Source organism: Ctenopharyngodon idella, chromosome 3 (assembly GCF_019924925.1).
Source record: "Ctenopharyngodon idella isolate HZGC_01 chromosome 3, HZGC01, whole genome shotgun sequence".
NCBI classification, from domain to species: domain Eukaryota; kingdom Metazoa; phylum Chordata; class Actinopteri; order Cypriniformes; family Xenocyprididae; genus Ctenopharyngodon; species Ctenopharyngodon idella.
Genome location: NC_067222.1, coordinates 17,267,527 through 17,292,708, shown reverse-complemented (window position 1 = coordinate 17,292,708; position 25,182 = coordinate 17,267,527). Strand labels below are relative to the sequence as shown.

Below are 25,182 nucleotides of genomic sequence, written 5' to 3'. Positions count from 1 at the left end.
GAACTGAAGATCGAGAGGATCAATCACCTGATCTCACACATCTGTGCTTTACTGACTCTTAACTTTAAACTTTCTTTACACAGAAAGTACAATAATTCTGTGTGAAGTTGAGTGCAGAATTTAAGTTGTAAAATCTGATCTTGAGTCACTCGTGAAGGCGCGCTTGTCATTCAAACACAAGGAAGGAGCACGCGAGAGCCAATGAGCTGCGTGATGATTCTAGAGGCGGGAAATTTTGAAATACTAGAGCGAGATTTGACTCAGCAGCACATGTGAGAGTCCAAGAAAAGGAAGAAGCTGATCTTGCGAAACTGACAGTTGATATTCATGTAATATTCACATCAAGTGGTTTATTTGGTTTAAAAATCTCATGAATGTGAAGGTGGTGATGGGGTCTTTTACCACACAGACACACGGGGCAAAATACACACAGTACTAAATACTTAAGCTAAATAATGTTTTTGATGATGTCTAAGGTAATACTTTTTCAATACAATCACTATAGCAAAGTTTTCACTACTTTCTGTTTAAAGAATTAATTTTTGTTCAATAAATATACTGTCATTAAAATGTAAAAATGATACACAATTTTATTAAAAAGCAAAATTATTATGTAAAAAAAAATATTTTAAAAAGTAAAGATTCTGAAAGCATTGAAGGAAATCCCAAAATTAATTAAAATAGAAGTACAGTAATAACAATAAATATGATATTTTATTATATGATGGTTTGATTATAAATATGGTGACTGGTGGGTTTCATTGCAAAACAACAAGAAAAAGGCAAAAATCTTTGACAAAAGCAGCAGCACATCAAATCATACACTGACAATACATTATATTTATATTCATATCCCATATTATCTCTCTCTTTCAGAGATGTCAGCTGGTCCAGATGATCCGGATTCTTCTGATGGGCAGGAATGGTTCTGGGAAAAGCTCATCTGGGAAACATGATTGTCCAGATCTACTGGATAAAGAGAAGCTGGAGATGATGAAAGAGCAGCTGGTCTCTGGATGTTCAGCAGGTCTCAGTTCAGTTCTTCCTCTAGAGAAACCTGTGGGAAAAGAGATCCTGGATTTCATTAAGTGTTTATTTTCTCCTGAAGTTCAGAAGTACATCATGATTCTGTTCACTCATGGAGATGAACTGGAGGAAGAGGATGAAACCATTGATCAATATCTACAAAATCATGCAGATCTACAGCGACTGGTGACTGAATGTGGAGGAAAGTTTCACTGTTTCAATAACAAGAGTAAATCAGACGATCAGATACAAGAACTACTGCAGAAGTTTGAAGGAATGATGATGGAGAACGGAGGGAAATATATCATGGAGCAGATGAAGAGGAGCAACAGCAAGGAGACTGAAATCAATTGTAAGTTGTTCTGTGTGAACGATCTCAGTAACACATGATGAGTTGGGTCACGCAGGGCTGTACGTGAACTGTTTTTGCACTGGTGCTACAGAGGATGAAAGTTTTAGCACAGGCCACACAATATAAACGTCTGTTACCATCTCTGAAAACAACCACGAGTTTTACAGTTCATCACTTCAACAGGCGTGGAAATGATAAACATTTTCTTAATTTGCCTAAAATGCAGACTGCATGAACATTCTTGCTTAACATTAAGTCAGTTTAATCACAATCCTAACAATTTGAAAATACTGCTTCATTTTCCAATAAATCATTAAAAATGTCTAAAGTTTTTGTAAAGTCGCTTTGCTTGGCGCCACCACTAGAGGGAGCACTAAACGTAGAGGATATCAGTGAACGGAAACCGAGTAAGAGTAGTGCACGTTTGTAATATTGTACAATTGCCATATTGTAATTATGATAATTAATTACAAGTGACTCGAGCAAAACACGTTCTTTAGTTATAATACCTTCTGCTTTCAGAGCAGCTCATTCTTAATAAAGACAACAATAGTCTGAATTAGAGCTACTGTAATGAGTAACAAAATTGGTCTTCGATATTGAGGAGCACTGATGTGTCCCGGACAGAAAATGAGTTTGAGTCCCCTGGGTTCATCATATGTCAGGCACCAATATCTATGAGGGGCTCTTATTAGTTATAAGAGGTCATGAATTGGAGAATCAAAAGTTTTAGAGAGTTACACATGTAATACTTTGCTATTTTATATGCGAAGATGTCAGCCAATCACAGTAGTGGGCGTTTACACTGAAGTCTCACAGAGACACGCCCCTTCAAAAAGAGCGCTCAAATCAGAGGACTAAAATCAGCGTTTTATTTAAAAATTATGACCATTTCTTGATAAAAAAACAAAAACATACTAAGATTATAAGTGCACCCCAGGAAACATTACAAAGTAACTTAAAAATGCATTTCATGACCCCTTTAAGAACATCTGCAAATGCCTGATATATAAATATCGCTGATGTTAAAAGAGAAGAGCTGTTGGAGAAGGTTGTATTTAATCAGATTGTTGTGTTGTAGTTTCAGGAGAAAGTTCAACAGATGAAGTTTCACAGGAGTATCAGATTCCTGAGAGGAAAGACCTCAGGCTGTTTCTGCTGGGAAAAACTCGATCTGGGAAAAGTGCCTCTGGAAACGCCATCGTCGGCAGAAATCTGTTCAAATGTTTAGTCAGTTCAAAGTCTCAAACAAAACAGTGTCGGTAAAGGCAGGAACACACCAAGCCGACGCCGACGAACTAGTGGCGACGAAAGCAGACTGCGGGGTTGGCTCATGTCGGCAGTGTCTATGTCCAAAGTTGCCCTGACACACCAAACCGACGCTCGACACCCGACGGCCAAGTAGCACGTCCGTTCTGCGCCTGCGCAAGATGAAATGCCTTTCCGTACCAGCAGGTGGCAGTAGCTGAACAGCCAATCAGAATGATCAGATGGCCCGACGGACCGACGAGCTCCGACGCCGATTCAACATTTCGAATCGGCCGGAAAAAAGCAGACGAGGACCAACTTCAGCCGACGGTGCAGAACACACTGAGAAAACTTAGTCGGCCGACGAACAAAAACTGCCCGACGGCCGAACTACAGAAGAAACTACACAGAGGATGGGTAAACAGATCTCAGTCATCAACACACCTTGACTTCATGATAATGAACTCAATAATGAAGAGGTTAAAACTGAAATAGTGAAATGCATAACTTACGCCTCTCCTGGACCACATACTTTTATTATTGTGATTAAAGTGGGTCGATTCACTGAGGAGGAGAAAAACACAATAGAGCAGCTCAAAGAAGTGTTGGTCATCTTCACTCACAATGATCAGTAAGAGAAGGAAAAGAAAACCATTGAGCAGTTTCTGCAGAATGGTAATCGAGATCTTAAAGAACTTCAGAACAGACAGCTGTTTAGGTAATGAGTCTGCCAGTTTCCCACAGTTCAGAGATCTGATCAGTAAAATAGAGAAGATGGTGGAAGAGAATGGAGGGACGCACTTCACCAATGACATGTTTGAGGGAACAGAGAAACACATTCAGGAGATTCAGAAGCAGAAGTTAGATGAGAAAGTGAAGAAGTTGAAACAGCAGCATGAAGAGGTCACTCAAACTGAATGGCAGAAAATATACTGGAGGTTATTAGAGGAGTCTCGACAGTGTGTGCACTGAGCCAACAGTGGACACGTGAGCATCAGAACTAATTCTGATCTCGATTTTTATAAGTTTTCTAAGATTATACAGGGCATAAAACTGAGTTGTAAGCATTTCAATCGCACACTTAGCTGTTTTATTGATGTCTTTCTGTGGTTGATTATGAGACATGATTCATTTCAGTAAGTTGTTCTGTATCTTTCAACATTCCTTCTGATCTTCACCTCAATAAAATCTATGCAAATATATATAAATTCATACTCTGACCACATTAGTTGACACCTAAGTGTAGCTAAGATGCCTAAGAATTATAGTCACCTGACCCAGTGTTGCTAAGTCCCATTTTTTTCTGTGGAATTGGGCTACTTTAACACTGTAGCCACGGGTTGTTTTTCATGTCCGCAGATTGAAGCAATCACAAATAACATGATATTTAGTCCCTGGAATGCAAATTTTACCAGGGACTTTTACCACGGTTATTGTGTAGGTTCCTATGTGAGGACTTTTATTCTGCCGTGTTTCCACGAGCTCATGGCACAGCGAACGCTCGACTTCTGTTTATGTTGCATCTGAGTCAATCCTCCTCCTAAACCCTGTCGAAAGCATTGGATTTTTACTCTGTTCAATGGCCGGCGTTTCTGCCCATGTTAAACTGCACTGCATGTTGAATCATTAAAGGATCAAGACGCTCATATCCTGGCTCTTGAACAGAGTTTGGCTTGTGTTTATCTGTATTCACACTCATAGAGCAAACATGTAGAGAGAACAGCACACTATCACGTGGGAATAAGGTCTCTAGTGTTCCTCTAACTAGACAGACTCCAGACAATACCTTTGAACATGCTTTAATCACGGCCGACCAGTTTCAGAGAGAATCCCACCAGCAAAAGAATACAACAGTTGTTACAGAATAGGAGCATCGCAAATGTGACATGATTCATTGAATCATTTTTCTACAGTATGATTGATTCTTCATATTTATAATTCAGCAGACCCTTCTTGTCACGATCACTGTCTGTTCCTGTCAGTTCCTGGACTCCATTTCCCATAATTCTCCTTGCCAATCACATGCACACTACACACCAATCACCTGTTGCCACATACAGTTTAGCACACTACCTGGACTATAAAGGACTCACACACACACCACCTGATTGCGAAGTCTTGATTTGCTGTTGTGATCATTTCTAAGCGTTTTCTTGTGGACTGTTTCCTGGTTTCCGGTTGGATTGTTTATTCTTTGTGATTCTCTGCTGCCTGCCCTGATCTTTGCCTGTTTCCTGGACTGTGATTGTTTGCTGCCTGCCCTGGTCCTTGCCTGTACCCTGATTCTGTTTGTCTGCCGCCTGCCTCGACCATTGCCTGTCCTTGTTTATGTTCCTGCCTCTGCCCCTGTCTACCTGTGTAAATACTGTTCTTAATAAAGCTTGCAAATGGATCCCCGCTCTGCCGACCCATCATTACAGAAGACTTCGCCGACACATGGATCCAGCGGCTTTCCTGAAGAACAATGGCCCGGTAGGAACATTGCACAATTGTTATTAGGACTCACGCAGGGCACACGATCGATAGAGGATTATATCACGGAATATTTGAACATTGCTTATTGGTCAGATCTGCCGGACTGCGTGCTCATAGACTTTTTCTGTGAGGGTGTTAACCTGCCACTTAAAAAAACAACTCATTCGTGAGGGACCCCGTTCATCTCTAAGTCAGTTTCTGGATTATGCTTTATTGAATGTGGGCTCTCCCTTTACTGTGGGTGTCGCGGAGGAATGCGACACCTCGTCTGGTCGTGTAATGGCTGCCGCGCCAGATGATACTCACAAAATGGCGGCCACCACTACTACAATGCCAAGTCAAGACCAAGTTAAACTTCCCGAGTCACGTCCCATCTCCACTGATCTTCTAGATCTACATCACGTCTCTGGATCTGTTTGGGAGCGGTGTGGGTTGCGTTCCAGTGTGGCTGATCCACCGCTGACTTCAGCACGAGGGGCTGGCATTCCTAAGCCTCCGCCGGCCGCTTCGCACTCAAGCCCGCTGGCCGCTACGCCCTCAAGCTCGCCGGTTGCGACGCCCTCAAGCTCGCCGGTTGCGACGCCCTCAAGCTCGCCGGTTGCGACGCCCTCAAGCTCGCCGGTTGCGACGCCCTCAAGCTCGCCGGTTGCGACGCACTCAAACTCTCGGGATGCTATGGACAAGATGGCCGCTTTGCCAGTGCCCACGGGCAAGATGGCCGCCCCGCCAGTGTCTGTGAACATAGGGGTCGTCCCAGCCAGTGAGTCCGCTCCAGAGCCCGCTCCAGCCCGGGAGTCCGCTCCAACCCTGCATGCTCTTCCTGTCAGTCCTGTCATGGCTAAGAGGGCTGTCTTCACCTTCAACGTGTTGGCGGTCCTGCGTGCCTGGAGGTCGCACTCAAGCTCTTTCGACCCTGGACCAGTCTGTCAGCCCGCTGCCGTCCCAGAGCAGCCCGCTGCCGTCCCAGAGCAGCCTGCTCTCCCTGATTCACCCGCGAAGGCCGTCACCGAGCAGCCCGCTCTCCCTGATATGGTCACGGAGCCCCCTTGGTCTGCCCTGCCGGCGCCACCCAAGCTTTCTGCCCTACCGGCGTCGCTTGAGCTCCTTACCCATGAAACCGCCACGGCCTCTGTTGAATTCCCCAAGAATTTTTTTGGGGGGGGCCATATACCTGAGGGTGGGGAGCTTGTGGGTGGGGACCCTGCACGGCCGCGATCATCAGCGGCCTCCGAATTACTTGAGCTTGCGGGTGGGGACCTTACACGCCCACGGCCTTCAACCGCCTGTGAACTGCTGTGGCCAGCTACGGACCCTGACCTGCCGTGGTCGCCCAAGCCACCTGACCTACCGTGGCCGCCTAAGCCACCTGACCTGCCGTGGTTGCCCAAGCCACCTGACCTGCCGTGGGCGCCCAAGCCACCTGACCCGCCGTGGCCTCCCGACACTCCTGACCCGCCGTGGCCGCCCGTGGCACCTGACCCGCCGTGGCCGCCCGTGGCACCTGACCCGCCGTGGCCGCCCGTGGCACCTGACCCGCCATGGCTGCCCGAGTTCCTGGACCTGCATTGGAGACCCCGTTCCCGTCTGCCAACAGGTCTCCAATGTACCCACCCCCCCTCCCTAGCTGTGCCATTTACGCCGCGAGGACGCACCTTCCGGAAGGGAGGCATTATGTCACGATCACTGTCTGTTCCTGTCAGTTCCTGGACTCCATTTCCCATAATTCTCCTTGCCAATCACATGCACACTACACACCAATCACCTGTTGCCACATACAGTTTAGCACACTACCTGGACTATAAAGGACTCACACACACACCACCTGATTGCGAAGTCTTGATTTGCTGTTGTGATCATTTCTAAGCGTTTTCTTGTGGACTGTTTCCTGGTTTCCGGTTGGATTGTTTATTCTTTGTGATTCTCTGCTGCCTGCCCTGATCTTTGCCTGTTTCCTGGACTGTGATTGTTTGCTGCCTGCCCTGATCCTTGCCTGTACCCTGATTCTGTTTGTCTGCCGCCTGCCTCGACCATTGCCTGTCCTTGTTTATGTTCCTGCCTCTGCCCCTGTCTACCTGTGTAAATACTGTTCTTAATAAAGCTTGCAAATGGATCCCCGCTCTGCCGACCCATCATTACACTTCTGTTACTAGGTAAAAGCAAATCTGGATTTCTTGATTGCTTCAGCTTGTTACTCAAAAGTCATCAGTTTATATACAGTAGTCAACATTTGAAGTGGATCAAAAAAGTTCATCAAAGTTGTCCTAAGAAGAAGGTTTTAGCACAACTTTGATGAAAGTTTTTAATCCACTTCAAATGTTGACTACTATATTTACACAGCAATGTAATTTCATTTCCCTTTTTGTTGCATTCAGATACACTTTGGCCCAAGTGTTGGAGACATTCAGTTTTCTCCACCACAAAAAAAAAGAAGAAAGAATCCAAAGCATTGAGTTGAGTTTCACCAAGAAACACAGAGATGAGAACAGCGTAGACAGAGATTTTTCACAGTGCTCACTTATGACTCCAGGGTTTACATTTTCAGATATCCAGAAGTGAAACAATATGTACTACAAAACTGATGTTGAAACTGCTAACTGTGCATTTACTGTATATTTCTGAGCAGAATTTGAAAGTTTGTTTGTTTCACAGTAAATCAGTGTTTCTGTTCATACTCTGACATTAGATGATGAAGCGAAGATCCCATCATATTCCTCATTTCTTCTCATTTGTTAATTTCAGTCACACCTCCACATCATCACTGACTCTGACTGTGTATTTAAGGCAGCTGTGCTTCTGCTGTCTCTCAAACACAAGACCAGCGTCACACCATGTTTGTTCTGGGTCTGCTCACCTGTATTGTGCTGAGAGCATTCAGTGCTCAGGCAAAAGTGGTCGAGACCTTTGATGAGTGTAGCAGGTTTTTCTACAAAGACACAGCACCACGAGGAATGGATCAGAATGCTAAAAAAATCTGTCAGAGGTTGGAAAAAATAAAGGAAACTAGGGTATCTGATGATGACAACACGCTCCTCTTTGCTTATTACGCTACTCTGTACTCTGTTTATCACCGGATTCCCCTCTACAGCGCCTACACACTGAAACGGTCATGCTCAGACACTACTGGAAGGACAAACAAGTGGCACTTAGAGCCACAGGTAACTATGTGCTTCCTTTCTAACAAAAGACTTCCATTAGCAGTTTGTCACATTTATTTCTATAGCACTTTATACAATACAGATTGTTTCAAAGCAGCTTCAAATGAATAGAAAAATGTTGCAAAAATATAAGCTCTGCATTTCATAAGAAACAACACAGCTGTATTCAGTTAATTCAATTATTGGTCCTCATTCTGATTTGTCATTGCAAATAACATGAAATGCATTGAAAGTTCTTATAAAGTAAAACTGTAAGACAAAGCAGAGAGAAAGAACAGAACTTTTTCCTATGAAGTTTAGAAAAACATGAAAGTGTTTTCTTACAAGCAATAAAACATCAAATTAACCATCTAACATATTTCTTCTGCAGATTTCTAAAACTCAGTCCCCAATTGATTATATGGTCCCTGAGCATCAAAACAATCAAGATACTCTTAAAGTAAATCAAGCCATCAGCAGCGACTACAGCGAGACCGGATATGATCGAGGACAACTGAACCCCAACAGCTTCCATTGTGGTAACGGCCCTAATGCAACGTTTACACTGACCAATGCAGCACCTATGGACGCATGTTTCAACCGGATCCAGTGGAAGAACTGGGAGAGCACTTTGAAGAGTTTTTTAATAAAGAAGCTTGACAGTGAGGAGGCAACAGCCTACATCGTCACGGGTACAGTACCTGATGCAAATCTACGGATACCACAGAAGGGAATGTCTGAAGAGCCGGAAAGGGTGACGGTGCCCTCTCACATCTGGACGGCTGTCTGTTATAAACACAATTATTATGATAAAAACTCTTTTTCCTTCGGCTATATAGGAGAAAACCTGCCGGGAGGTAAAGTAAACCTGATGAGTGTCTCACAGCTGAACAATCGGCTCAATCAACTCTATAAGCTCTCAAATATTAAGATCTTTGTGGATGATTGTTTTGAGGACAATAATAAGTTTAACGAGGTTAAGAAAGCATTTCAGAAATTAATCAATCTGCCATTGAATCAAGGAGTCCAGGTGAACTCAGATGTGCAGAACATGTATCGTGCGCTCCAATCAGTCAGCACTGATAGCTTAACACCTGAAGAGAGTGTCGAGGTGACTGACATGAGTGTAAAATTAACCTTCAGCAGTTTGAGCGCTTATTCCACTGTGACAGAAAACCTGAAGGTTTCTACTGGAAGTGCTTGTTTTATAACTAATTATGGACAAAAATCTGTTGAATGCCAGTTGGGCTCAAAGAAGCGCAAGATTGCAGTTGATGGCTCGCCCTGCTCAAGCAACACAGGAGGTGAAACCAAGCGCTGCTGCTCCACTCCCTGTCTGTACAAGGACAATCTCAAGGGCTACAGGTGTTACTCAGGCCAGAAAGAGATAGCGTGTTCGCCCCAGTACTCACTCATCACGTATAAAGGAGAGCGATGCATGGATGATCACCCCTGCGGCACATACGACAAGGACTACTACTGGTGTAACACCATCTCTGGCCGCTCTGACTACTGTAGTCCTCTGCTGTGGAGAAGTAAGGCTAAAAACGGGCAGTACTGCCGCAACAACAACGCCTGTGCCAAATATGGTGAAAGCCAGCAATGGTGCTACACAGATGATGGCAAAAAACATGAGTGCTGTACTTCTGATGACTGCTACTCCACTGTGAATGGCAAAACCTGCAAGCCTGATCACCCCTGTGGCAAACATGGTAAAGATTACCTGTGGTGCTGGACCACTCAGGGTAGCGTGGATTATTGTTGCACAAGTTGTGGTTAGTTGGTTTAAAATGTTTATTACCATTATTACTAAAGCAGCACTTCACAAAGTTCATTGTGATTGTACTTGGAGTGCTTACTAACCTAGAAACTCTTTCTAACATAAAAAAAAATAAGATTCTCTGTGCTTCTATAAATATATTTTAGAAAATACATTTTCCTAATGATTTTTATGCAAAAACAAACAGCTTAAAAAAACTATAAATCTTTTATACATTTGCAAATTCATACATAACTACTTTGTTTCAGTAAAAATAAATCTTTGATATATATGAGTGTGAACAGATCCACACAAAACTTACAGAGCAATGATGTGATGTTCATGAAGCAAAATTCAAACTGTGTCCATTTTTATGTGCTCAATCTGTGTCCATCTCCATCCACTCACACTCAACAGAACACAGTCCAGCTAAAGCTAATTCAACTTCACATTTCAAGTCAAGTCACATTTATTTAGATAGTGCTTATCATTGTGAAAATATCTTTACAAATAATTATGGCTTGAATCATTGTGCTAAAGCAGCTTCACAGAAAGAAATCTTACTTTAGTGTTTATAATGTCTTTAAAGTTCCTGTGCTGTCGACTGGCGGTGCTGCAGTATGTTTTCTGTTTGGTAAAACAATGTTGTGCTGCCATCAGTAACTTGTACGGTCTTTATTAAATCACAATGTCTTCTGTCACTTTACATGTCACTTACTCAGACAAAACACCAATAAACACGTGTTGTATAACTCTTGTGAGAGTCTTTCTTCATAAACTCAATAATGAAGAGGTTAAAACTGAAATAGTGAAATGCATAACTTACGCCTCTCCTGGACCACATACTTTTATTATTGTGATTAAAGTGGGTCGATTCACTGAGGAGAAGGAAAACACAATAGAGCAGCTCAAAGAAGTATTTGTCCTCTTCACTCACAATGATCAGTAAGAGAAGGAAAAGAAAACCATTGAGCAGTTTCTGCAGAATGGTAATCGAGATCTTAAAGAACTTGCAGACAGCTGTTTAGGTAATGAGTCTGCCAGTTTCCCACAGTTCAGAGATCTGATCAGTAAAATAGAGAAGATGGTGGAAGAGAATGGAGGGACGCACTTCACCAATGACATGTTTGAGGGAACAGAGAAACACATTCAGGAGATTCAGAAGCAGAAGTTAGATGAGAAAGTGAAGAAGTTGAAACAGCAGCATGAAGAGGTCACTCAAACTGAATGGCAGAAAATATACTGGAGGTTAGTAGAGGAGTCTCGACAGTGTGTGCACTGAGCCAACAGTGGACACGTGAGCATCAGAACTAATTCTGATCTCGATTTTTATAAGTTTTCTAAGATTATACAGGGCATAAAACTGAGTTGTAAGCATTTCAGTTGCACGCTTAGCTGTTTTATTGATGTCTTTCTGTGGTTGATTATGAGACACGATTCATTTCAGTAAGTTGTTCTGTATCTTTCAACATTCCTTCTGATCTTCACCTCAATAAAATCTATGCAAATATATATAAATTCATACTCTGACCACATTAGTTGACACCTAAGTGTAGCTAAGATGCCTAAGAATTATAGTCAGCTGACCCAGTGTTGCTAAGTCCCATTTTTTTCAGTGGAATTGGGCTACTTTAACACTGTAGCCACGGGTTGTTTTTCATGTCCGCAGATTGAAGCAATCACAAATAACATGATATTTAGTCCCTGGAATGCAAATTTTACCAGGGACTTTTACCACGGTTATTGTGTAGGTTCCTATGTGAGGACTTTTATTCTGCCGTGTTTCCACGAGCTCATGGCACAGCGAACGCTCGACTTCTGTTTATGTTGCATCTGAGTCAATCCTCCTCCTAAACCCTGTCGAAAGCATTGGATTTTTACTCTGTTTAATGGCCGGCGTTTCTGCCCATGTTAAACTGCACTGCATGTTGAATCATTAAAGGATCAAGACGCTCATATCCTGGCTCTTGAACAGAGTTTGGCTTGTGTTTATCTGTATTCACGCTCATAGAGCAAACATGTAGAGAGAACAGCACACTATCACGTGGGAATAAGGTCTCTAGTGTTCCTCTAACCAGACAGACTCCAGACAATACCTTTGAACATGCTTTAATCACAGCCGACCAGTTTCAGAGAGAATCCCACCAGCAAAAGAATACAACAGTTGTTATAGAATAGGAGCATCGCAAATGTGACATGATTCATTGAATCATTTTTCTACAGTATGATTGATTCTTCATATTTATAATTCAGCAAACCCATCTGTTACTAGGTAAAAGCAAATCTGGATTTCTTGATTGCTTCAGCTTGTTACTCAAAAGTCATCAGTTTATATACAGTAGTCAACATTTGAAGTGGATCAAAAAAGTTCATCAAAGTTGTCCTAAGAAGAAGGTTTTAGCACAACTTTGATGAAAGTTTTTGATCCACTTCAAATGTTGACTACTATATTTACACAGCAATGTAATTTCATTTCCCTTTTTGTTGCATTCAGATACACTTTGGCCCAAGTGTTGGAGACATTCAGTTTTCTCCACCACAAAAAAAAGAAGAAAGAATCCAAAGCATTGAGTTGAGTTTCACCAAGAAACCCAGAGATGAGAACAGCGTAGACAGAGATTTTTCAAAGTGCTCACTTATGACTCCAGGGTTTACATTTTCAGATATCCAGAAGTGAAACAATATGTACTACAAAACTGATGTTGAAACTGCTAACTGTGCATTTACTGTATATTTCTGAGCAGAATTTGAAAGTTTGTTTGTTTCACAGTAAATCAGTGTTTCTGTTCATACTCTGACATTAGATGATGAAGCGAAGATCCCATCATATTCCTCATTTCTTCTCATTTGTTAATTTCAGTCACACCTCCACATCATCACTGACTCTGACTGTGTATTTAAGGCAGCTGTGCTTCTGCTGTCTCTCAAACACAAGACCAGCGTCACACCATGTTTGTTCTGGGTCTGCTCACCTGTATTGTGCTGAGAGCATTCAGTGCTCAGGCAAAAGTGGTCGAGACCTTTGATGAGTGTAGCAGGTTTTTCTACAAAGACACAGCACCACGAGGAATGGATCAGAATGCCAAGAAAATCTGTCAGAGGTTTGAGATCACCTCTGTTGGAGTTAGGAGATCAACTCCATACAACTGTGTTTACTACGCTACACTGTACTCTGTTCCCCACCGGATTCCCCTCTACAGCGCCTACACACCGAAATGGTCATGCTCAGACACTACTGGAAGGACAAACAAGTGGCACTTAGAGCCACAGGTAACTATGTGCTTCCTTTCTAACAAAAGACTTCCATTAGCAGTTCAAGTCATTTATTTCTATAGCACTTTATACAATACAGATTGTTTCAAAGCAGCTTCAAATGAATAGAAAAATGTTGCAAAAATATAAGGTCTGCATTTCATAAGAAACAACACAGCTGTATTCAGTTAATTCAATTATTGGTCCTCATTCTGATTTGTCATTGCAAATAACATGAAATGCATTGGAAGTTCTTATAAAGTAAAACTGTAAGACAAAGCAGAGAGAAAGAACAGAACTTTTTCCTATGAAGTTTAGAAAAACATGAAAGTGTTTTCTTACAAGCAATGAAACATCAAACTAACCATCTAACATATTTCTTCTGCAGATTTCTAAAACTCAGTCCCCAATTGATTATATGGTCGCTGAGCATCAAAACAATCAAGATACTCTTAAAGTAAATCAAGCCATCAGCAGCGACTACAGCAAGACCGGATATGATCGAGGACAACTGAACCCCAACAGCTTCCATTGTGGTAACGGCCCTAATGCAACGTTTACACTGACCAATGCAGCACCTATGGACGCATGTTTCAACCGGATCCAGTGGAAGAACTGGGAGAGAACTTTGAAGAGTTTTTTAATAAAGAAGCTTGACAGTGAGGAGGCAACAGCCTACATTGTCACGGGTACAGTACCTGATGCAAATCTACGGATACCACAGAAGGGAATGTCTGAAGAGCCGGAAAGGGTGACGGTGCCCTCTCACATCTGGACGGCTGTCTGCTATAACCACAATTATTATGATAAAAACTCTTTTTCCTTCGGCTATATAGGAGAAAACCTGCCGGGAGGTAAAGTAAACCTGATGAGTGTCTCACAGCTGAACAATCGGCTCAATCAACTCTATAAGCTCTCAAATATTAAGATCTTTGTGGATGACTGTTTTGAAGACAGTAATAAATTAAACAAGGTTAAGAAAGCATTTCAGAAATTAATCGGTCTCCCAGTGACCCCAGATGTGCAGAAAACATATGATGCGCTCCAAACAGTCAGCTCTAATGGAGAGGATGTCGTGTTGACTGACATGATTGTAAAATTAACATTCAACAGTTTGAGCTCTTATTCCACTATGGCAGAAAAGCTGAAGGTTTTTAGTGAAAGTGCTTGTTTTATAACTAATTATGGACAAAAATCTGTTGAATGCCAGTTGGGCTCAAAGAAGCGCAAGATTGCAGCTGATGGCTCGCCCTGTTTAAGAATCTCTGACTCTGGTTCAGGCTGTCGCTGTAACACAGGAGGTAAAACCAAGCGCTGCTGCTCCACTCCCTGTCTGTACCAGGATGATGTCAAGAGCTACAGGTGTTACTCAGGCCAGAAAGAGATAGCGTGTTCGCCCCAGTACTCACTCATCACGTATAAAGGAGAGCGATGCATGGATGATCACCCCTGCGGCACATACGGCAAGGACTACTACTGGTGTAACACCATCTCTGGCCGCTCTGACTACTGTAGTCCTCCGCTGTGGAGAAGTAAGGCTAAAAACGGGCAGTACTGCCGCAACAACAACGCCTGTGCCAAATATGGTAAAAGCCAGCAATGGTGCTACACAGATGATGGCAATAAACATGAGTGCTGTACTTCTGACTGCTACTCCACTGTGAATGGCAAAACCTGCAAGCCTGATCACCCCTGTGGCAAACATGGTAATGATCACCTGTGGTGCCAAACTACTGATGGCAGCTGGGATAAATGCTGCACAGAATGTTCCTCTGTTCCTGTTTCCAGAAGCACACGGCGGCGCACTGGGCAGAACTGGTCATAGACATTAAAACGCATTTTAAAACGCTGTGTCAAGTTAAAAGTTCGACTTCTGAAAACACATCTCAACACCCTGTGCTTTTTTCCATGTTGTTTGCATTTTAAAATCACAAGTGCGTTCCTTCATTTAGCTCACCGCAGTATATAGACAGATGTACGCATACATGTCTGTGGGAATGTAGACAAGTTTCAATAAACCATTGTTGATTCAAAGAGCTGATAAGGATATAATAAAGGTGTTGAGCAAAATTGATAGACATACTGTGTACGCTTTACAAGGTAAAATGGAAAATTAACATAAAATGCAATAAATGCAGGGTATTAAAGTTATTGAGGTACTGTTTTTTTTCCCTTAGCACCCCCACTGAACTGTTAAGCCCTTACTTACTTCTGTTAAGGTATTCAGTGTGTTTGAGCCTCTTATCATTCAGATTTTATATTAATACCATTTTCATAAACACAACACTATTGTCTCATATTGTTTCATGTTTTATGTCCTTGGTGATTGATTTCACCCACCTGTTTGGTAAAACAATGAGACAGACACAGTTATGCTGCTTTCATTGAGCATACATTCACACCAGTACTCACAAAAATTAGCTTATTTAAAATAACCTGTTGTCCGGGTTTACATGTAAACCAATAATCTGACAACGCAAGTAAACCGCGTTCACAAGACTTTATTGATAAATCAGGTTATTTCCCATTTTCCAATGTCAACACTTACAATAATGTTTCTCAACGGGGGCGTTCAGAGAACAACGGGGGGAGTTGGAAGCAAGATTTTTGAAAGAGTTTACACCAAAGATCCAGGCAAGACAAGTTTAAACTTGTAATTACTTGCAAAAGAATTGCCTACAGCATTCTAAAATCTGCCAGTTTAATGCGACATGTAAGCTATGTATCGTTTCTTTTGCATCAGACCAGCGATAAAGCGCTGACAAGAATTCACGTGCACAAAAATGTGTTTCGCGCTGACAACAATCCAGCGCTGACTAGAACCACGCAGCGGAGGAATGGAAAGTTGACAAGCCTTTAAAAAAGTATTGACTTAAGAACCACTTATATTTTCAAATATTTTCAATAATCATGTTCCCAGTCACCCCGGTGACGAATTTTAAAATGAATTAAACTAGCCTAAATTCTATTTATAAAGGTAAAACTTTTACATTTTTAGGCATTAACTAGGCGCCAATGCCATAATGTTTTCTTTGTTCATCAAGTAATTTACTGGTCAGGCATTATTGTTAACTCGCAAGACTGTAACGACAATTTGATGGATAATTATTCTGTAATCACATTTAAATAATGTATTAATTCTGCCGTCACATCTGAGCGCGAAACGCTGCTTGGATAGCTTCAAGATAGTTAAAATAATTAATAATAGGCTGCAATAATTTCTAATTGTTCATGTGTGTTTATTCTTCTTGGAAGAGTTTATTTTTATTTTTTTATTGATTATGAACACAAATTAATCATGACAAACCAAATAAATTTGAAATGAATTAATTATACCATTGATGAAAACAAACTGATACCAATGTATTTTGGCCTATCATTTTTCATTAAAAAAATCATGATTGTATTTATTTATTTTTTTCGAAAGTAAGGCTAATGTAAGCAGCTTCTTGCAATGCTCTCCTAAATGCGTAATAAAACCTTAGAAATTCAATATGCAGACGCAGATTATCTTGAGTTTTGCGTTAGTTCAAATGCGCATTAAGGTGATGGAAACGTTATTGGCATACTCATGGTGTAGTGACCATTTGTGCGTAAAACACCATGGCATTATGCATTAGGCCCAACAAAGTCTGACAAACACAGCCCTGGACATAGAAATCAGATGTTTAAACTCGTAGTCATTTTGTGCGCGAGCGCGGAGGCTGCCAGTGTATGGGCATATACGCGTTTAATCATCCGTATCTCATCAGTTCTTCTGCAATTTTAATAAAACGATGTCCAACAACACAAATAGTTCTCTCTGAAGTCTCCATCAAGAGTTCCCTTCAACAGGCTATATAATGCGAACCATGCGACTTGCATGCAGAAAACATCGTCATCGAAGTTTATATGTCTATAGTTTATATAAAACAATTAAGTTTATATGTATTCTTTATATCACATGTTTTCAAACCCTGTGTCACGAGACTTAAAAATGGGTTGACAGGAATCATATAGTTTGTGTAAGTTAGCCTATGTTAAAAATAAAATAAAAATAACAAAATTTGTTTTCATAAAATCATAGTCTAAAATGAATATATTTGACTTAATTGATTAACAAAGCAAAATAAAAAACTATGTGACAAATAGTAGGCTATATGCTGCTGAGTTTGATTCATTTTTGTGAGGCGCGGCGCTCCACAAACAAGTTCAAGGAAAGGAAACTAAGATGAAAAAAAAAAAAAAAAAAAAACCGGATCCTGTTTTTATTTTTGTTTTGCAAAAGCATAATGTTCTGTTTTTAGTGTTGAGTGTGCACAAATAAAAGTAAACTTTGCAGTATCGAATGTTAAGCGTGACCACCACTGAAACTGGTCCTGCCAAGCACATTTTTGCTCATTTGAAAAGGATGATTTTTTCGTCGATATTGAAACGGTACAAAGTTAAGTACAAATCCTAGTTTACATAATAAATGATATACATGAAATACATTGCTAATATGGAAACATATTTGAATTCGTGCCGAACAAGAGAGGTAGGCTGCGTGAGAACACCGGTTTTTACTTTCAGTTTCGCTTCAAATGAATTCGTTTTGGCTTGTTTATAGCTAAGTTTTTATTATTGTTCTGTATATGTATATTATATATTTTGGTATTCTTATGCTTGGCTTGACTTGGTATGGTCGCGTCAATTAAAAAAAAAAAAGAAAAGAAAAAAAAGAGTCGCTCTTTAAAAATAAGTTTGACACTCACGCGCTTTATATGTTGCTTATGTGTCGGAAAACACAAAACACGGCACGGACCACTTTTGGTGTTATATGAGAGGGAGATCTCCCAAATGAGGTTCCGGCAAATTAAGCCCTGCCACTGTTCAGTCAAACAAATCTGATATTATTATGTAAGGGACCTGGATAATGGATAGGGGGCGCTGGCCCAAAAAAGGTTGAGAACCACTGACTTACAACTTTGCATATATGACTGAGTATTTAATTTGTTATGTCGAATAAAGCATTAAAAACCAAAGTATTTCAACATGTCAGCGAGAAACTTACAGCTCATATAAGGTCCTCTCCTGCAGTTACAGAAGCAGTATTTTGACTGAACCACTTCTTCTGCTGCTGCACGCGATGAGAACACGCTTTTATCATTGTTTTAGTCAAGAAAGAGTCAGAGTTTGTGATATATTCCTCCTCCCGTACTGCAAAACCCTCGCTCTGTCTGGACACACTTAAATCTGTCCAGCCTGGTCTCATTGTTAATACGTAGGTATTAATAGGTAACTTTCAAAGACACAAAACGTACATTTTTGTATGTTTAGAAAGGTGCTAAAACGTACAATATTGACGTAATTATGGCACTAAAACGTAAAAATACTTAAGTTTTTACAGCGAAAAAACCGTAAAATATTTACGTATATTTCATGTCATAAAGATATATGTAGTACAATTTCCCTTTTATCGTTTTGTAGATAAATGTAAGATCCCTAAACCCCATCCCAAACCTAAACCTACCCATTTTATACAGAATGTTAAAAGAATAAAACATAATGGACAGAAATCTGTAGGAAAATGACAATTTTAGTAAAAATATAACATTAAAACGATATTTTGAGCCACTAATCCTACACCTACCCATAACCATTTCTTTAAACTACCTACTGTTATAAATAAAAGAGTGACAGACAAACAAGCGTAATCACAATAATTTATTTTTGGCGAAAATGTCAAAAGTGGTACCAAAAGTAGTTCAAATGATGATGAGTTCCAGTCACAGTCCTCTCTGGCGGTAATAGTTTTTATAGGGTACAGAGCAGAATTTAACTTATTAATCCATGAAAATATGAATCCGGCTTCTCTCCGTGAAGGCGCGCACTCATTTCAAATGTCAATCCACTGAAACACGGCATGTCGTAATCTGTGACGAACCAGGTGAGAACCAATGAGCGTTCGATATCAGTGCCGTAAACCATGTCGTAACGCTTCTCGAGGGTGGCGCTACTTTCAGATCTGAATCATAACGAGCGCGAGCTTTGACTGTGACTGTCGCTGTTGCTGAGAATGAAGATGAAGATCGATGGATAAAGGGCTGAATTTGGATCTGTTCCTTACAAACATATGGATTCTAAAGATTTGGAGTACAGCGAACAAATAAAATGGATGTGATTTGTGAATTTATGTTGTGTTTTGGTGTATCTTATGGTTGTATTGTCAGTCGCTGCATAGGAGAAAACGCCTTCTGTGTCTCACAGCAAACAAACTAAATATTACAAAATGGTTAAAGAATTACAGAAATTTTATTCATAAGGTTTCAAATTGTAGTCTTGTTTAACATTATGTAATCCTCCGAAACGAGCAGCACAAGTCACGAACAGAATTGTTATTTCATATTAAGTAGATGAGTAAACTGCTTTCAATAAATTCCACTAAAAACATCGTTAAATCATTAAAGCCACGATTTTAATATTAATACATGGGAATTCATATTCACACTTTACGTTACATGATTTACGTTTTTATTGCTGTTAATACGTAAGTATTTTTACGTTTTAGTGCTATAAATACGTCAATGTTGTACGTTTTTGTGTGTATGAAAACGTAAGTAAATGTACGTGTGGTAGAACCACAATTTACGTAAAAATACACGTTTTCTCATGAGATCACGGATTATCTGAGATCGTCCTCCAGCGGTGAACCATTGAACAAAATCTCTATGGGTTTTACCAGTTTACCTGACCTCTGATCAGTTTTATACATTTGTAGATGTTTTAATTAATCATTAGTATAATTAAAATAAATAATAGTGGTTAATAGTCTCTTATTGGCCTGTTTAGCTGAGCCGCTCATTGAACAATCAAAACAAGCCCTGAAAATTGATAAAAGGACACATTTTACACAGATACTTGATATTTAATCTCATTAGATGACTAGTTAACTGCATTTGATAGATTTTACTTTCAATAAAACATTTGCAAACGGTTTGTAAAAGGAGTTTTTATGCATGTTTGGTCTGAGTTTTTGTTGCATTTACACTGTTCTGACCAGCAGGGGTCACCAGCGAGTGATGTTTTGAACTCTTCCAAACAATGAATCAGCTTGAGGAGCAATTGGTTCAGTTGATTCAAAGCTTTAAAAAGCTTCATTTCTCCCATCATCACTATTATCAACAACAGTAACATAACACAAGAGGCACAACAAACTGGAGAAACAAGAGGGAAAGAGAGCACATTATAAAGGGAGCAGAGGACATGAGGAACAGGTGAACACACTCAGATAAACGAGGACTCAACAAGGACTAAACAAGGGTAATGGAGACAAGGAGGCGGGACCAGAGGATCACATGACCAACACAAACAAAGAGACACTGAACAACGACACGACAGACAGAACTGTCAGAGGAGAACAGAGAGAATGATCAGTCCCAGCAGACACAGATCACACTTATCAGCCATTTTCTGTTTCTGTCAGTCTTACATTTTTTTTTTTTTTACATTTGTGTCAGACATGTTGTTCAGTGTGAGAAAGTGTATATTGTAAACCACACTGACTCAAACCACATCTGATCTGAACACAGTTTATAGGATATTCTTTTGCACACAAACTTGTGCATTACTGTTAGTTTCTCTTCTTTCTTTTAGCATGCCATTAAAATATAGAAATAAAATGATTAAATTATTAGTGATAAAGCTGGTTTGTTACTGAAAGGTATCCACTTATGTCTCTGAACTGATGGACAGGAGCTGATCCCAGACCCTCTCTCTTTCCTCAAGCCAATGGTTTACAGCTGGAACTTCGGAGGACTCACCTGAGCAGGGAAACAGGGCCGGTTGGTAATCGAGTATGGACTGAAATGCTGTTAACCCTTTTAACCCTCATGTGATGTTCGGGTCATTTTGACCTGGAGGAGATTTTCTTTTTCCTGAAAATATTAGTTAATGTTATCGCATTGGACTGAAACTTCGTGACTTCGTTCACACAGGATATAACTACTTCTAATTTTTTTTTTTTTTTTTGATAATTTTTGTAATTATTTATTTATTTATTTATTTTATTTTTTTTATTTTTTGTGGTGTTCCTGGTCAAAAATTACTGGCTTACAAAAATTGCTTTTAAATCTCCCATTATGCTATATTATCACCAAATGTTGGGATTCAATGTTTTTGTCAACTTTTTTTTCTTTCATTTAGTTGGTTTTGTATTTTATTTTATTTATTTTTTTATTTTTTTTTGCATCTGATTGATCGTAGGCCTCATTGATCTCAGAGCAGGCACCTCAGTTTTTGAGTGAAAAAAGGGTTTTTTTGTAGATAATTTTGTCAATTTTACAAAAAATTTGAAACAAATATGCATTGTTTATCACTTTAGTGTGCTTTAATGGTTAAGCAGGAAATGTTTTTTTGAAATGTTTTTATTTATTATAAAAAGGCATAAAGTCACACTTGTGGTGTTCCTGGTCAAAAATGACCGGCCTACAAAAATAGCTTATAAATCACTTGTTACACTATTTTATCTCCAGATATTGGATTCAATCTTTCTGTCAACTTGTTTTCTTTAAATTAGGACAGGTTTTGTATTTATTTTTGAATCTGATTGATCGTAGGCCTCATTGATCTGAGCTGATATTGGTCAAAAATGACCGCCCGTTGAAAATGAATGGGGGAGTCGAAAATCAGAGAAACAATTAGTGTTCAGGAGCGTGTTCATCATGTTCATGTTCACATATAATATAATTAGTCTGGTGCAACTTCACACATCCAACAAGGTGCATGGAGTAAAAGCAGAGTTATTTTTGAACAAAACCAGCAACACTTGTGTCGTGGAGGGATCAGAAATAAACATGTTCACATATATACATGTGGGTGAGCAAAAATAAAGGCCTCGGACCTCTGCATGTGTGGATACATGCATACTCGTGCATCCGTGCACGTACACACACGCTCATGTACATAAACTATTTTGAAAATTCAGTGCATTAAACAGGCTGAACTTCTGCTATTGTTAACTGAAAAGATAGAGTTGAATGTAGTGCAGCACTAGAGAGGAAGTGACATCAGAATGATTCAGTGTAAACTGGTTCAGAGATGATCACTGCTCTATGTGCTTCTAATGTTTCTAAACCTCAACAGTGAGATCACAGCTCTGAAAACACCAGAACTGCTATAAATAATTCACTATTTTAGTTACGGAAGTGTAGGATGGCTATCAGCCATCTTAATATTGTAAGAAAGTCTTGACTCTGGAATAGATGCAGAACATCAAACTTCATACAGACTCTGAGTTTGACTTAATGATTATTGAATAATCTGTATGATGATGACTCCATAATCACCATTATCATAATTGCAGAGATACAACAAACAAATGACCTTTATATGGACACTCATTATTTTATGTTTAGGCAATGATTCACTTTCCTTTAATGTGTTTGATTGCTGTATAGTTTTTTGTGTCAATGCAACTTTGAAAATGACAATCATAAGTCAAAGGTCATATCAGTCCCCGGAGGTTAACCACCAATGTCAAAGGTCATTGGGGTGATACAACGGTCAACTGTGGGTGGATGGGGAAACTTCCTGGGTGGCCCGTGGGGGAGGGGAAAGGGATAAACCATAGTGGTTGAGACAGCTCTGTGGTAAGCCAGTGTGGTTAAAGGGGGGTATCACACACAGTTTCTGCCAATCTCATGCTAATCTTGAGTACCTATAGAGTAGTAGTGCATCCTTCTTATCTCCAAAAAGTCTTTAGTTTGATCATATTTATAAAAGATACATCCACCGAGTATTTCTGAAAACAGCCGAGTGCCTGGAGGTGTGAGGTGTGAGCGGAGATAGTGTGAGGAGCTGTCACGAGCACACACAGCTTTTGTGTAGCGATCGTCTGCAAGCATGAATATAGTGTATAGTGAATAATGAATAATGAATTTATGAATTCACTACGTTCATGTTGTTTACATTATATGCACTTAGGCGCCTATTGCCAACAAAACAGACATTTGGAGCAGTTTTACTCTCCACCTGCGGTTCCGACTCATGACCGGGATCATTACCGCTGTGACCGCTCCATCTTTCAGTTTCAAACGATCTGTAAATCCAGCGTTGAACTGGGCTTTGTTTATGAAACCATAAGCGCCGATCCTGAGGGCCCGAGCAGCCACGGAAAAAAAAAATCGAGATATTCTCCATTCATTTTAACCAATAAAAAAGTGATTGCAACTATCAGTTTCTATGGTTATTTTAATAACAAATGTCAAGAGCGCATCAATGTATTGCGTGAGCACAAAACTCTCAGCTCCACTTAAGGCTGGGTTCTTTGGGAAGCAAGGTTATCTTTCCCTCACAACCAAAAACACACTTCTTACACACTGTTGATTTCGTGAAGTCCTGTGACCTGTGCAGCGCTGCCGACGACTTCCGTAAAGCCGAAAGCGCGTTGATGGGCGTGCTCTTGCTCTCTCGCTCTGGTCGACGGTGTGTGTGTGCGTGTGTGTGTGTGTGTGCGCCCTTCCAGGAGAAGTGCCCGTACAAGGAATTCTGCCTCCGTTCACGTCACTCATGCCCATACTCGAAAAAAAAAAAGATCCCAAATCCTGTAAAGATTCGGAAAAGAATTTTTGGCACAGAAATGCTCCGTCATTCATCCAACTCGTGTTTTGAAACTTTGGCCATGTTTATCATGAGAATCCAACTCTTTAACAGTGTAAATAAGTCAGAATACATGAAATAGCATTATACCCCCCCTTTAAGAGAGTTCTTTGATGAAAAGAAATTGAAACCATGTGGTGAGAGTAGTGGGTTTGAGTGAACCTGGGGTCAAGGACCAAATTAACTGAGTGCGGACTGGAGACTCAGTCCTAGAGCTCTTCCTGGCTGATTATTGGTGAAAAATCAGATCTGTTGGAGACGTCCAACAGGTTATTTAGGCGCCGAGAGAGAACCACAGAGAAAGACAGTCAATATGGGGAAGTCCCAGAGTAAGCTTGACAAATATGATACACCGGTTCAGGATCCTCAACTGTATACATATTTGGGTGGTGATGCCAATGATCCAGGGCTGCATGTTTCTGGCTATTCCCATGGCATTTATTGTGGGGATTGTAATATAAGACTCTGATTAAATGTACATGTTAAATATACATGTTAACTCTGGTAGTTGGAGTGACTTAATTTTTTCGAGTAATCAACTTGAAAATTTGTTGGTTGAACGTAAATTCACTCAAAGTTGTCATAACTCAAAAAATTGATGCAAACTGTTGCATTTTTTTTGGAGCCAACACATTATTTTTAGAGTGCAATAAACAAGCATGTAAAGCATATTGCTACATCAATAGATATACTGTATGTCACCATTAATTCATGTGCTATTCAGTGGAATCTCTCCAGAGGTCCCAATTACCTTTGAGTGGAAACAAAACAAGCCAATGCACAGATGGAAAGGGATGCTACGGAGACCACGTCCTGCCCATAGGGAGATGACATGTGGAAATACACATACAGACTGACCCTCAGGGCAGTGCAACATATGGAAGATCCCTGCAGTAGGTCAGCGATCTTGTAATTCCAATTTATTTCCTAGTAAAAACGAGAACATAAACTTATTTCAGAGGTTGAGAACGGTTCAGATGTTGACTGTACAGAGTCTGGCACGGAGCAGTCCACTGACACGTTTGCCGCGGATGCAGAGACGGCAGCTAATACAACTGGAGCTTCCATTCAAATTAGCAACACAAGGTCAAGTGTTAACGGGCCTATGGATTTAAGCCAGAAACCAGATGAAGGACCAAGACGGCCTATCAGTAAATACCCAGCCCAGATGTTTGGAAACCAGCAAAGAAGCTTCTAGTCTGGATGGTTTGTCCAATTTGACTGGCTGGAGTATTCTGTTAACAAGGATGCAACATTTTGTTTTTCATGCAGACATTTTGCAGCTGCGGGTGGCCATGGTGTCCGTCTAGAGCCAGCGT

General features: G+C 40.4%; 4 protein-coding genes and 1 pseudogene across 9 annotated transcripts in view; all 5 read left to right on the top strand.

Annotated features, from left to right (window-relative positions):
- The window catches only part of LOC127508124 (endonuclease domain-containing 1 protein-like), a 39,386-nt gene extending 28,640 nt beyond the window's left edge, over positions 1-10,746 (top strand). Inside the window, exons 1-2 of one of the 2 annotated variants that reach the window (XM_051885789.1) lie at positions 7,855-8,256; positions 8,627-10,746. In XM_051885789.1, coding sequence (XP_051741749.1) covers positions 7,930-8,256; positions 8,627-10,015 — 1,716 coding nt within the window. In that variant the 5' untranslated portion in view covers positions 7,855-7,929 and the 3' untranslated portion in view covers positions 10,016-10,746. Of the gene's footprint in view, positions 1-7,854; positions 8,257-8,626 lie in introns of those variants that run through there. The other variant, XM_051885788.1, reaches the window with a different exon arrangement.
- The window catches only part of LOC127508114 (obscurin-like), a 536,232-nt gene that overhangs the window by 105,544 nt on the left and 405,506 nt on the right, over positions 1-25,182 (top strand). The window lies entirely within an intron of this gene.
- LOC127508155 (CXADR-like membrane protein) overlaps positions 1-25,182 on the top strand; it is a 252,545-nt gene that overhangs the window by 194,427 nt on the left and 32,936 nt on the right. The window lies entirely within an intron of this gene.
- Positions 2,450-7,211, top strand: LOC127508210 (GTPase IMAP family member 4-like; annotated as a pseudogene).
- On the top strand, positions 12,826-15,541 carry LOC127508122 (uncharacterized). Its single transcript, XM_051885784.1, has 2 exons — positions 12,826-13,264; positions 13,635-15,541. Exons 1-2 carry the CDS (start codon positions 12,944-12,946, stop codon positions 15,069-15,071), a joined length of 1,758 nt encoding a protein of 585 aa, XP_051741744.1. The 5' UTR covers positions 12,826-12,943; the 3' UTR covers positions 15,072-15,541.

Excerpts from the sequence above, each read along its gene's own strand:
- LOC127508122 (XM_051885784.1), top strand. The coding sequence starts at position 12,944 with ATGTTTGTTCTGGGTCTGCTCACCTGTATTGTGCTGAGAGCATTCAGT. Across the intron at positions 13,265-13,634 it reads AGTGGCACTTAGAGCCACAG|ATTTCTAAAACTCAGTCCCC; the intron begins GTAACTATGTGC and ends TTTCTTCTGCAG.